Here is a 13,377-nt window from a genome sequence, read left to right as displayed (position 1 = left end):
ACGGGGTGTGTGTGTGATTATTGCGTCCTGGGAAGGAACTCTGGTCTCTGCCTGTTCCCCGCCCCCCCCCCCACCTGCCCCCTCCAGGAGGGGGGGGGCCCAGCCTAGGTCTTGTGGGTGAAGCGGGCCCACACCTGCTGCAGCTGGGACCGCGAGATGCGGAGCACCGAGGGCACGAGTCTGTGGTTGCCGGCGGCCAGGGGCGCGTGGCGCCGGTGGGGCGCCCGCACTGGGCTGCTCTCCGCCGAGCGGCTGCGCTGAATGAGGGAACCGGAGGAGCCCGCGGAGCTGCCGCCGCCGGGGTGAGGGTAATGCTCGGTCTCCAGCGTGGAGGAGGAGAACACGGAGGACGCCAGTCGTCGCAGGGGGCTGTACCGCGGGAGGGAGTGCCCCGAGAGTCTGTCCTCCTCCAACTGAAAGAGACCAAGAGAGTGGAGGAAAAAGAGGCGTCAGGCACAGACTCGACAGCTCCTTCTCCGGGGCCACCCACCGCTCACAGCCCCCCGCGGCGCTGGCGTCCCGGTGGGCAGGGGCTCACAGGGTGGAAGGGTGGAAGGATGGGGGGGGTGCAGACCAGCCCCGTCCTGCCTCAACCCAGGCTCAGGCCACAACATTTCCCCCCCTTCTCCTCCTCCTCTCTGGCATTACTCACACAGTGGTCTCCTTAAAGACCTTGGCCACTCACTCACCTCCTCCAGGAAGCCTCCCAGGTTTAGCCCTACCTGACTTAGGGTTCCCTCTGGGGCTCCCCCTCCCCCTAGGAAGGCAGCTCTGGGATTGTTCCCTGCTGTGTGTTTGGCAGCTGTGTGCCATTTGTCTCCCAGGCTGAACTCCACGTTCTTCTTCGGGTCTAGAAGAACATTCCCTGCACACCCTCTCACACCCTCTGTCTTGGCAGCCAGCCACTGTAGGGGGTGGGGGTGGGGCAGGGCGTTGTTAATACCAACAGAGCATAGCGGGCAGACTCCACAGTCCCAGCCCCACCACCTACTATCTGGGTGACCTCCAGTAAAGGTGTGTGTGTGTGTGTGTGTGTGTGTGTGTGTGTCAGTGGCACCCAGCTAATGGGTTATGAAGATTGAATGTGAGGCTATGCAGAGGACTTAGGTGCTCCAGGGAGCTGTTTGACTAACCTGCAAATCACTCTGGAGAGTGAGGAAAGGGAGAGAGGAGCATACTGAGGCCATCTCTCCAGAGTGGCTTTCCCCTGTCCTCTCCAGAAGCGGGGCTGCCTCGATGCCACCAGGAAGAGCCCTGCCTTCTCTGCTTGTGTCCTTGGGTGAAAGGAAAGTGGGTCTGAGTTTCCCCAGCACATGGAGGGAGAAAGCATATTTAGGGTGTCATCACCAGACCTCTTCACCCTCTCCGCCACCGGCCCCTTATCTCTCACTGGGACTCAGGCCAGTTTAAATGGCTTTTTTTTTTTTTTTTTGAGAATCTTTTTTAAAATAAAAAAAATTATCTCTACTTATTTATTAGATAGAGACAGCCAAAAATCAAGAGGGAAGGGGTGATAGACAGATAAAGAGAGACAAAGATACCTGCAGCCCTGCTTCACCACTCTCAAAGCTTTCCCCCTGCAGGTAGGGACCGGGGACTCAAACCCGGGTCTTTGTGAATTGTAAGATGTGTGTTCAACCAGGTGCACCACCACCCCGCCCCTTTAAATTGCTTTTTAGTAGGACAGTGAGGACTGGCCAGGCCAGCTGCTAAGGAGCTGAGGGAAGAGGGGACCAGGGACACCCAGCTGCAGTAAGGGGGAGACAGGGGCCCAACATGGAAAGCATTTTACAGGAGTGTCTTTGGCCCCGGCCTGCTTGCCTTTCAGCTTCTTTTTGGTCAAGTTTAGGGTCCCTCAGAGCCAGTCCCTTCTGGTAGGTCCCTTTCTGTGCTGGGGTCTGAGGATCTACCAGAAGGGACCAAGGACCAAGGGTCAAGCCCCTGGTCCCCACCTGCAGGGGGGGAACTTCACAAGTGGTGGAGCAGTGCTGCAGGTGTCTCTCTGCCCCCCTCTATGTATCTTCCCCTACCCTCTCGATTTCTGCAGGCACCCGCAGCTGCTCATGCCCTCCTCATAGCACACATGGGTGGCTCCAGCTGTATCAATCCTAGCCAGAGCCTGGCCATCAGGCAGGGGCAGGGCTAGTCCCATCATGCTCCTGCTGCTACAGGACACCATCTGGGGTCATCTGCTTGTCTTCAGTGCCCAGTGAAGTTACCACCGCTTTGAGGCCAACCCAGCTTCCAAGGCAGGCTCCCTGTACCTAATCAAGAAGGTTCTCTGTTACACCCCGTAACTGTAAAAATCCATATATATGGGAGCCAGGGTGTAGTGCAGCCTATCATGTATACATATTACCATGCCTGAAGTCCTGGGTTTGAACCCTTGCTCCCCACCTGCAGGGGGAAAGCTTCATGGGCAGTGAAGCAGATTTGTAGGTGTCTTTCTCCCTCTTTATCTTCCCCTTCCCATCTCAATTTCTGTCTGTTTTATCAAATAAAAAGAAAGAGAGAAAGAAAGAAAGAAAGAAAGAAAGAAAAAAAGAAAGTGTAAATGGTTGCCAGGAGCAGTGGATTCATCATGCAAGCACCAAGCCCCAGCAATAACCCTAGTAGCAATGAAAAAAAAAAAAATCTATGTATCGCCTTTGTAACACCATCCCACCATTCTCATTCTCTCTCTCTCTCTCTGCCACTAGGGCTTCACACCCCTGTGATACTACTGTTCCAGTGAACTTTTTTTTTTTTTTTTTTGCTTTTTTCCAGATAGAGTGTGACAGGGGGGAGAAAGACAAGAGAGACACCACAGCACTACTTCACCAGTTGTGAAGCTTCCCCCTTGCTCCCCTGTGGTGACTGAGTAAGTCATCTCTAGCTGCCACCCACCCACCTTCAGCCCACTTTTCAGCTCAGAAAGTGCAGGTCTGGGAGTCTTCTTCATCTTTTTTCCTAACCCCTAGCACACTGCCTGGCAGAAAAATGTCCTGGGGCTGCCAAGTCAGTGTCTGTGTATTCAAGCATTGCTGTGCTATCCGCCAGACACAACTAGCCAGTGGAGGGCGCAAACACTCTTCCACCAAATCACACACCTTGCTCTTTACGACTTTGACCCAGCTAGCCCAGTCACTCCCACCTAGTGTCTCAATTCCCCAAGGGGACAAAAGGGAGGTGTGTGCAGGGGAAAAAAAAAAAAAAAAAACTTCAAGTATCATGTCATGCCCACCGACAAACAACAGATGCTCTCAACTTGTGCCTGGTTATGCCTTCTCCTCAGCCCTTCTCCCCACAGGTGTTCCTGTTTTTAATAATTGCTTCTAGGGTTCACACACCAGCCATTCTGGGACGGGGGGGGGGGGGGGAGGCCTCATAAAAAGGTGTGTGTGTGTGTGTGTGTGTGTGTGTGTGTGTGTGTGTGTGTTGTTCATATAGAGACTTGCTGACTGCCTGGATCTTGCTGTGCGGAGCTGGAGGGAGAGATGTGGAGATGTGGCAAAAGAGGAGAGTGAGGGCTGCAGAATGGAGGTGGAGAGCTCCACAGCTGTAACTACAATGTGCAGTAAGGTTTAGGGGGGGCCTCAGAATAGCCCTAAAGGCAAAAGGAACAGTTATGTCGGTCCATACACCTGCCCTCCCTGCCTGCCACAAGGGAAGGGCTCTTGCCTTACATCCCGAAGTACAGAAATATTCTACAATGCACACACACACCCTCCAGCCTTCTCTGAGCCCCACAACACACCATCTGCTCTCGCTGGCCTGCATTTGTGCCTCCCCTAAACATACAGGCCTTCCGCTGCGTGGCTTCCAGCACTGAGCCTAGAGCAGCTGCCTGCATTCAAATCCCAGCTCTTCTGCTTGCAGCTGGTGACAGCGGCCTTAAGGCTTGGCTCCTCTGCCACTCAGTCTGCTGATCTTTGGAATGGAACTTGCCAGTGGCCCAGAGGGTGGCACAGTGGATAAAGTCTTGGACATGGGAGAGTGAGGGCCTGAGTTTGATTCTCAGCAGTGCATGTGCCAGAGTGATGCTCTGGTTCTCTGTCTTCTTGCTCTATTATATTCTTTTTTTTTTTTTTCAAGTTTGAAATGGAGGTTGTCTATTCACAGTGCTGCTGTGAAAAGTATGTAGTCATTAGAATCATTCTAGAGGGGCCAGGCCACCGTGGCACACCTGGTTAAGCACTCACATTACAGTGCACAAGGACGAAGGTTCAAGCCCCTGGTCCCCACCTGAAGGGGGGAAACTTCACAAGTGGTGAAGCAGTGTTGCAGGTTCTCTCTGCCTCCCTCTGTGTATCTTCCCCTACCCTCTCGATTTCTTTCTTTCTTTCTTTTTTTTTTCCCTCCAGGGTTATTGCTGGGCTCGGTGCCTGCACCATGAATCCACCGCTCCTGGAGGCCATTTTCCCCCTTTTGTTGCCCTTGTTGTTGTAGTCTTGTTGTTATTATTATTGCCATTGTTGATGTTGTTCGTTGTTGGATAGACAGAGAGAAATGGAGAGAGGAGGGGAAGACAGAGAAGGGGAGAGAAAGATAGACACCTGCAGACCTGCTTCACCGCCTGTGAAGCGACTCCCCTGCAGGTGGGGAGCCGGGGGCTCGAACCGGGATCCTTACGCGAGTCCCTGCACTTTGCGCCACATGCGCTTAACCCATTGCGCCACTGCCCGGCCCCCTACCCTCTCGATTTCTATCCAATAAATAAAGATAATAAAAATAAAAATAAATAATAATCATTCTAGGATTGTCAGGATCTGTGATTCTCCACACACTCAACAGACCCCCTGCAAACACACGTGTGAGCACTCACAGAGCCCTCCACACACACATCAGTGCATACTACGAAGCAAAGCTGACCCAGAAACGCATACACATAGTCACAGAATGCTAGCCAGGCATGCTTCTCGTGGGGAAACCAGGCCCAATGCATACCCACCACCCCTGATGTCACATGGACTCCTCAATGACTGAGCCGGCCAGCACATGCCAGGTCCCAAGCAGCCCAAGCCCTAGGCTGACTGTCCATTAGTGTTGTACCTGCTCCCCACCCCACAACTGGGAGTCCCCGAATGAAGAACAACTCCTAAGACCCGAGGAAGATTCCAAGTAAGAGAGACCTCACAGATAGCTTCACTGTGAAACCAGCTGGCCTGCAGTCACCAGGAAGGGACCAGCAGAGCCAGGACCTCCTGGCTCTCTCTAGCCCACACGTCACCACCACTGTCTCCCCTCCTGTGGACACAGCTAGTGTGAAATGTGCAATGATCTCTGAAGCTCTGGTCCCTGGGACAAGATGAATGCAGAGAGATCTTGCAAAATGACTTGATGTGAGTGTGTAAGTGGGGGTGGGGTGGAGAGGGGTGAAGGAGCCCCAGATAGGCCCTGCTCCTTCTTTTGCTTATCCAGGACTGGTCCTCAGGGAAACAATGTCCAGGTCAGCAACATGATCAAGTCAGCCCACATCCGGGCAATGCTGAGCCTCCAACTCAGGCTACCAGGACCTCTCTGGGTGGAATTCAAGTCTCTCTCTCTTTCTTTTTTCTTTTTTCTCCATCTTTCTTTATAAAAGGTTTTTAAAATTTGGGGCCAGGTGGTGGCACACCTGGTTAAGTGCACATGTCACAATGCACAAGGACCAGGGTTCGAGCCCCTGGTCCCCACCTGCCGAGGAAAAGCTTTGTGAGTGGTGAAGCAGTTCTGTAGGTGTTTCTCTGTCTCTCTCTCCTCCTTCCCTCTCAATCTCTGCTGTCTTTATCCAATAAATAAGTAAAGATAAACATTTTTAAAAAGACTATTAATTTTCTTAAAAATTTACTTATTATTTACTGGATAGAGAGACAGATAAATAGAGAGGGAAAGAAGAGAGAGAAAGGAAGAGAGACAGACACCTGCAGCCCTGCATCACCATCTATGAAACTTTCCCTCTGCAAGTGGAGACCAGGGGCTTGAACCCAGGTCCTTGTACCTTGCAACATGTGCACTCAACCAGGTGCACCACTGCCTGCCCCTCTTTCACTTTCTCTTTCTCCTTTTTTAAAAAACATTTTTATTATATTTATTTATTTATTGGATAGAGACAGCCAGAATTGAGAGGGGAGGGGGTGATAGAGGGAAAGAGACAGACACCTGCAGCCCTGCTTTGCCACTTACATGGCTTTCCCCCTGCAGGTGGGGGGGCCTTTTCTTTTCTTTCAAAGAAATCACAGCACTGAAGCCTCCTCCAATGTGGTGGACACCAGGCTCAAACCTGGGCTGCACACATCATGATCCTTTTTTTCTACTTTCTTTTTATTAAAATATTGTATTTATTTATGAAGGAGAGAGAGAGACAGACAGAGGTCAGAGACTGCTCAGCTCTGGCTTATAGTAGTGCTGGGGATTGAACCTGGGACTTTAGAACCTAAGGCATGAGAGTTTTTTGCATAATGATATGTCTCTCCAGTAATAATTTACTTATTTATTTATTTATTTATTTATTTATTTATTTTCATGAGCAGAAGAGATACACAAAGAGAGACCAGAGCACTGTTCAGCTCTGGCTTATGGTAGTGCCAAGGATTGAACCTGGGGCGTCAAAGCTTCAGGCATGAAAGGTGTTTTTTTCTTTTTTGTATAACCATTATGCTGTCTCCCCAACCCCTCATGGCCCCCCCTTTCTAAACCCCAATTTTCCAGAGTCCAGAGAAGGGCTTGCATTTCAGGGTGTTGGCTCTGAGAGTCTGTCTCCTAGGAATAGGGGCGAGGTAGATATGGCCCTTCCCAGCACCACCCTGGCTGCTTCCAGGCTGGCTTTCCGGTCATAGTGAGCAGCAGTACTAGCCCTGCCCATTATCTTGGGATGCCCCAGAGCCATGGGGTACAGCCCCACCTCAACACAGGACAATTAAGTGGAATGCATGCGGCACAGTCCCTGAATCTTCCAGCACCACCTTCTGGGCTCTACCCAGATTCTCTGACAGGATATAGACCCCATTCAGATCCCAGAGCAAGTGTTGGCATTCACTTCCTGGGTAAGAGGTCAGCCCATTTCCCACATAGAAAAACCCGCACAGGCCACTGGCCTTCTGACTTTGTTCTCAAAAGGAAATAGACAAAGTACCATGAGGCACGCTGCAAACACTCAGCCTAGCAGTCACCATCTGGCCACCATCGGCCCTTTTCTACCCTTCTGGTCATGCTTCTCAATTCTCCCATATGAGAAGGCACCTCTTCTGCCTGACTGGGGTCTCCAACACCCTCCACTCCCTGACCTCTATCTGGGGTCCCTCCTGCTCTGACTCTGGCTCTCCCCACCACTGGCTGGCTATTCGTATGGGCCCTACTTCACCTCCCACACGGCCTCTGCCCTGACCACAGGAACTGTCCTCTCTGCCCCTCCCCACCACTGCCTGGTCCTCCTCAGTCACTCCTCCCCATCTCTCTAGGGAGGTCTCCTCATACTCTGGCTCCCCTTCTTCAGTCTTTATAAGGGTTCCTTCTTATCTCCGCCAAATGTGAGTGTGCTCCAACTCTGTCCTCAGCCTTGGCCCTCCTTCTGGGTAACACCACCCAGTCCTGTGGTTTCCAAGACCCCCAAACATCTTCAAGTCAAGCTCAGCCTTCTAGGCCCTGGTCCCTGCCTGTGGCATCATAAATCACTGTGTCTAAATCTGAATTCAAGCCCCCTTTAGAGCTACCAAGTGACAGCACTCTGATCCCCTGAAACCTTTCAATCCTCTCCCCAACACCTTTCACCTTGCCCCATGTCCACAGCCTCCTCCCCTACCCCCTTGAAGGCCATCAGGCCTCTCTTCTGTTGTGGGTTTCATGCCTCTTCAATCCATTTTCCACACAGTCACCCGAGGGAGCACTCAAAAACACCTTAGTAATCAAGTCATGTCCCTTTTGACTCTGCTGAAGCCTCACCTGCTGACACCACCCATAATGCAAGACTTAACTCAGAATTTGGAAAGCATTTGGAGGTAACCCTGCTCGTTTTCCCCAACCCCCCAGCAAATTTTGTGGATGCTTAAATTTGCCTCCCTCCACCTCAGCCCAATAGCCATTTGGAAGCTCCCCAGGAGTATCTGGGGAGCACTCCAGGCTGATAGGCCAGGTCTGTGGGCATCAGGGGTAGGGGTGAGGTATAAGCCCAGGCTTACCTGTCTCTGCGGGCCTGTGGGATCTGACTCTCTCCGTCGAGGTCGAGGGCCCGAGTGCAGGGGCGAATGGGAAGGGCTGCCTAGAGTGGGGGGCTGTGATGTCTCCGACCGGCCTTCAGCCTGGCTCAGCTGGGGTGCTGGGGGCTGGATTGGCATCTGCCGCAGGTCCTCCTCGGCCAAAGTGTGCATGCCACGGCCCCGGGGCCGGACAGTGGGCTCTGTCCCCAGCCGCCGCTGCTCCTCACCCTCCTCGGGCAGTGGCCTCAGCTCCTCTGGCTCCTCGTCTGTGGTGCCTGATGTGCTGGGCTCAGCCCCTGGGGGGAAGTCCTTGAGCTCTGTCTCTTTGTCAATGATGACCCACTCCTTGCTGTCAAAGTCTTCCTCCTCAGCCAGCGGCACAGAGCGGAAGGCGTTGCTCAGGGCCTCCTGCTCCACAGAGGCTGACACGTCCATGCGGCCGCTGGCCTGCCGGTCAGCGTGGCCTGTGTCCACCGACAGCATCTGGGCTGGCTGTGAAGAGCAGGCTTGGCGCGAGGGAGAGCCAGGCAGATCCACGCGTGACCTGCAAAGTCACCCCAAAGGGGACTCAGTGCCTGGCCTCTCTGGATCCTCAAGGACCCCAAGCAAGTGGCACCTGGAACCTCTGAGCACAGCATCTCTCCTACCCTGTAGCAGGCCCAGTCACCTATGGGGTCGTCACCCACTAACCTCACTCTTTGTCAAGACCTCACTTCTTTGTTTATTAATTCATCCATTCAAGGTATGTTTCTGAATGCTTACCATGCTCCAGGAATATAAGCATGTAGAAAATAAAATCCAGTTCTTGTGCCCAGAGAACACTTTCCTCTGGATCACTCCCAGAAAACTTAATTTTCCTAAAGACAATGCTATGTTTCTCTGCCCCAGGCTCACACCTACTGGGGACTCTCTCCTGCTCCCCAGAGAAGATGCCCACTTGGTCCTTGAGTGTGCAAGTAGGCTCCCCACTGCTCTCAGGTCAGCTTGGCTGGCTTTACCACCCCTCCTGCCCCTCAACCAGCTCCAGTGACTTCCTAGTTCTGAGGACCAAGTTCATATTCTCTAGCTTGGCACTCAGAGTCCTGGGTACCTGACTAAAGCCTCGTTTCCTCCTCATCCTCCAAGAAAGACCCAGCTCAGATTCACTTATTTCCCCCAGCTTGACTATAAATTCACACCTCTATGCTTTTATTCATGGAGCCTGTCCATTTGCTGTCAGACCCCAGCCCAGATGTCCCCTCCTGCAGGGAACCCTCCCATTCTGCATGGGAAGGAGGGGTGTGAGTTTGTTCTCCTAAAGCTCTTTGGCATGTGTCTGTTCATGTGCATGCCTCCACAAGCTCTGCCAGGCAAGGATAAGGTCCCATCTGACTTTTTCACCTCTGGGGCACTCATCTACCCAGGGATGCCGCTTCTGTTGTTAAACTATGCTGTGTCTCTGGCACTGTTTCCAGAGCTTCTCCTCTTGGGGGTTGGGGTGCTAGAGGGCAGGTGCCAGCCCTACGGTGAGGGTTTTCCTAGTTGTAGGTCCTCTTCTTCATGACAGAGTCCTACTATTTTCAGGGCCTGAGCCCCTCTGGAGATGTGCATACCCTCATTCTCAGAGCTGGGCAAGGGGCCAGTCTTCATTGCCCTCCTCATCCCGGTATCAGGTCTGGGGTGGTGCAGAGAGAAACTGATTACAAGGCATCTCATACCCCTGCCCACTTGCATGGGGCCTGCTAACTCCACACAACATGGTCTTAATAAGACTGAACATAAAGAAAAAACACCCCCCCCCCCCGTGTGGTCCAGGAGGTGGCACAGTGGATAATGCATTGGATTCTTAACCATGAGGTCTCGAGTTCAATACCGGCAGCAGCACAGGTACCAGTGATGGCTGGTTCTTTCTCTCTCCTCCTGTCTTTCTCATGAATAAAGAAATTCTTAAAAGAAAAGAAAGGAAAAGGAAAGAAAGGAAAGGAAGCGAGAAAGAAAGAAAGAAAAGAAAGGAAAGGAAAGGAAAAGAAAGGGAGGGAGGGAGGAAGGAAGGAAGGAAGGGAGAAAGAAAGAAAGAAAGAAAGAAAGAAAGAAAGAAAGAAAGAAAGAAAGAAAGAAAGAGGGAGTCGGGCTGTAGCGCAGCGGGTTAAGCGCAGGTGGCGCAAAGCACAAGGACCGGCATAAGGATCCCGGTTCGAACCCCGGTTCGAACCCCGGCTCCCCACCTGCAGGGGAGTCGCTTCACAGGCGGTGAAGCAGGTCTGCAGGTGTCTATCTTTCTCTCCTCTTCTCTGTCTTCCCCTCCTCTCTCCATTTCTCTCTGTCCTATCCAACGAGGACCACAACAATAATAACTGCAACAATAAAACAACAAGGGCAACAAAAAGGGAATAAATAAATAAATAATTAAAAAAAAAAAAAAAGAAAGAAAGAAAGAAAGAAAGAAAGAAAGAAAGAAAGAAAGAAAGAAAGAAACAGGTCTCCCATTCACTTTCCTGTGTGGACTTGCTTGCTTCCCTCACCTCCTTTCCCCAGAGCGTGATTCATTGTGGTGGGTGTGGAGGAGGGGGGGTGCCAAAAGGAGGCTGGGGCTAAAGTGGGGGTGGAGGAATGACGCTTAATAGAAAAGGGGGAGGTGGGAAATCAAATTCTCTTCCGTCTCATACTTTCTCCTGCTCCTAAGCACCAAGCACCCCCCTTCCCAAAAACAAACCTTCCATCAGGTCTTCAAGGTCCTGAGCCCTCCCCTCCACAGAAACCATCTCAGCTCTCTCCCATTCCCCACCATCCCTGAAACAATTTGAACCAAACTATTTTGCTCTTCAGGACTGTTTTGTTCAGGACATTTCCTATTCTCTTCTCTATTTGTATCCTTTTCAAATTTCCCTTCCACCATTTCCCCATTTCCAGAACTCTCTGTGACTAGGAAGATGATTGACTCCCTTGAGGGCAGGTCCCACTCCTGCCACCTAAGGTGGCTTCAAGACCAAGAGCCCAGCCCCCTTCTCCCCTATCCCAGGCTTCCCCACATCCCATTTTAACAGTACTATCTCCACTTCAGAGGTGGGCTGCAATTTGGGGTGCTGTCGTGGAGTGGGGGGGACCATAAGTCAAAGGTGGGGCCAAGGCTTGGGTAGGATGAGGAGGCACTCTGAAGGTGATGGGTGGAAGGGCCTAGGAGAAGAGACCCCTTTCCTGAGGCAGAGACAGTCCTTTCCCAGTCCTGCTGTGGGGTGAAGCCCCACACAGACAGAACAGCTACTGCCTGTGACTGTCTCCTTTCCCACAAGTCAAGGGAGAATCTTGTCAGCCACCAGCTGCCTGTCAGCCAGCTGCCCTCTCATCCCCAAGTTCCTCCCTGACAGTCAGCTCCCTCATCCTGGATCCCCAGACTTCATCTCTTCCCCACCCAGCTGAGCTCACCTGGACACACCCCCAGGGGACTCTCCCCAAGCCTGAGTACCCTAGCCTATAGCTCTGTGGCCTCAGAACTCACTCCAAGGGAAGCGGGTCCAGAAGTGGCTCTACCTATGAACTCTCCTTCCTCTCCATTGGGCTTGAGGACCCCCACCCCTCCTATCCCTTACCCCACTTCCTTGGTGGCAGGAGCTGCACCTCTCACCCTGCACTGACACTGACTGAGGGAGTGTGACCCCAGGCTGAAGCGTGACCCTCTCAGCACCACCTGAGCCCCCTCCCTGTACTGTGAATCTGACAAGCCCTGTGGAAGCAGTGGAGACCATGAGGCTCTTCACCAGTCTCCCTAACAACCCTCACCCCATCCCAGGTCCCTGACCCACCTCCTGTCATGCAGCTCCACCCGCCCATCTGCCGTGGACAGCCTCTCGGACTCAGGGCTGTTGACCCTCCGGTAGCGCAGGGAACGGACAGGAGTTGTTGGTGAGTCTGGAGGGGCCCTCACTGGGGAGCTGGGAACCCCCATACCTCGGCCTTGCTCCTCTTCCACCACACAGGGAGTCTGCAGGAGAGGGGCTTTCATGAGCAGCTAGGGGGCTGGGGGGGGTTCTCCTGGGGAAGAGGGAATAGCAGGAGGTACAGGAGGAGGAGGGTCCAGATACCCCTCCTCAGGGGTAAGTCAGGGTAAACAAGCATGAGACTGAAGGAAGAGGAAGGGGCCCAGGCTGGGGAGAGGAAGGGTGCCCTCCACCCACCCTATTCCTCCATGCTACCCCACCCCCACTCCCCAGCTGCAGTTACTTTGCCGATGTTGATCCGGAGTTTATTCCGGTTGACATCTGTTTCCTCCCAGACTTCAGCCTCAGGACCCCCAGGGTGAGGGACAAGATGAGGGCCTGGGCTAAGCCCCTCGAGGGGCCTCCCAGGCAGGATTGGGGGTGCGTTCTCCTGGTCACTAAGGTGCTCTCCCTGCAGCACGTCCTCTGTGTTCTCCCGGAGCATGTCCCCTGGCACCGGCGTCACGTTGACCACCCTGGAGGGGCCGGGAGGAGCATGGGCAAAGCAGGCAGGGACTCCCCTTCCTCCCAAGGGCCTTGCTACCAGCACAGGCTCAGCAGATGCCCTGCCACCTATGGGAGTGGCATCCCTAGGCCTGTCACCTTCCCTGATGTGCAAAGCCTCTGGAACCGGTCCATCTGAAGGTAGGCAGAGGGCTCCAGGGCTGTACTTGGCCAGGTGAAGAGTGCCTACACTGGCAGACCCTGCCAGATTCCCACTGCCACTGGCTGGCTGGATTCCCTCAGGCCAGGAGTGGGTTTGCAGAGAGGAATTGCCTTGGGGTAACTGGAGCCCTGTCTTTGTAGAGTTGGTTGCCAACTGAGGTTCCTGACTCCCCCTACTCTGAATGAATCCTGGGAATTCTGCCCACTGTGCCCCTTCACTTGATCCTGTGGTTAGATGGGGAGCCCCTTCTCATTTTAGCCCCCACCTGGACCAGCTCCATCTTTATGTTTATTCTCACATTGCTGGCCCATTGGCCACAAACATCCCACGCTTAACTAATAGCACGTAGGAGCTCAGGGCTGCAAGACTCTGACTTTGAATTCCCACAGGATCTCTGCAGGGGCTGGGGTCACCATTAAATAAATGCACACAAGCAGTGAAGACATCACTAACTGGAGCTCCCTACCCTCCTACTTAGGTTCTCTTACTTGTAAGAATAACTTACTGGGAGCTACTGGTACACTCAATAGAATGCACATGTCACCATGCCCAAGGACCCAGGTTCAAGCTCCTGGTCCTCAAGTGCAAGGGTAAAGCTTCAAGA

General features: G+C 53.0%; 1 protein-coding gene across 1 annotated transcript in view; it reads right to left on the bottom strand.

The window, feature by feature from the left end:
• TTBK1 (tau tubulin kinase 1) overlaps window positions 1-13,377 on the bottom strand; it is a 57,279-nt gene that overhangs the window by 21,714 nt on the left and 22,188 nt on the right. The window contains exons 11-13 of the mRNA XM_007530428.3: window positions 12,351-12,582; window positions 11,933-12,111; window positions 8,136-8,697 (exon numbers count right to left, since the gene is read on the bottom strand). Of these exons, the coding sequence (XP_007530490.1) occupies window positions 8,136-8,697; window positions 11,933-12,111; window positions 12,351-12,582 (973 nt within the window). The remainder of the gene's footprint in view (window positions 1-8,135; window positions 8,698-11,932; window positions 12,112-12,350; window positions 12,583-13,377) is intronic.

This window comes from Erinaceus europaeus, chromosome 4 (assembly GCF_950295315.1).
Source record: "Erinaceus europaeus chromosome 4, mEriEur2.1, whole genome shotgun sequence".
Lineage (NCBI taxonomy): Eukaryota > Metazoa > Chordata > Mammalia > Eulipotyphla > Erinaceidae > Erinaceus > Erinaceus europaeus.
Note: the sequence above shows the minus strand (reverse complement) of the source record. Positions and strands in the feature narration are given on the sequence as shown.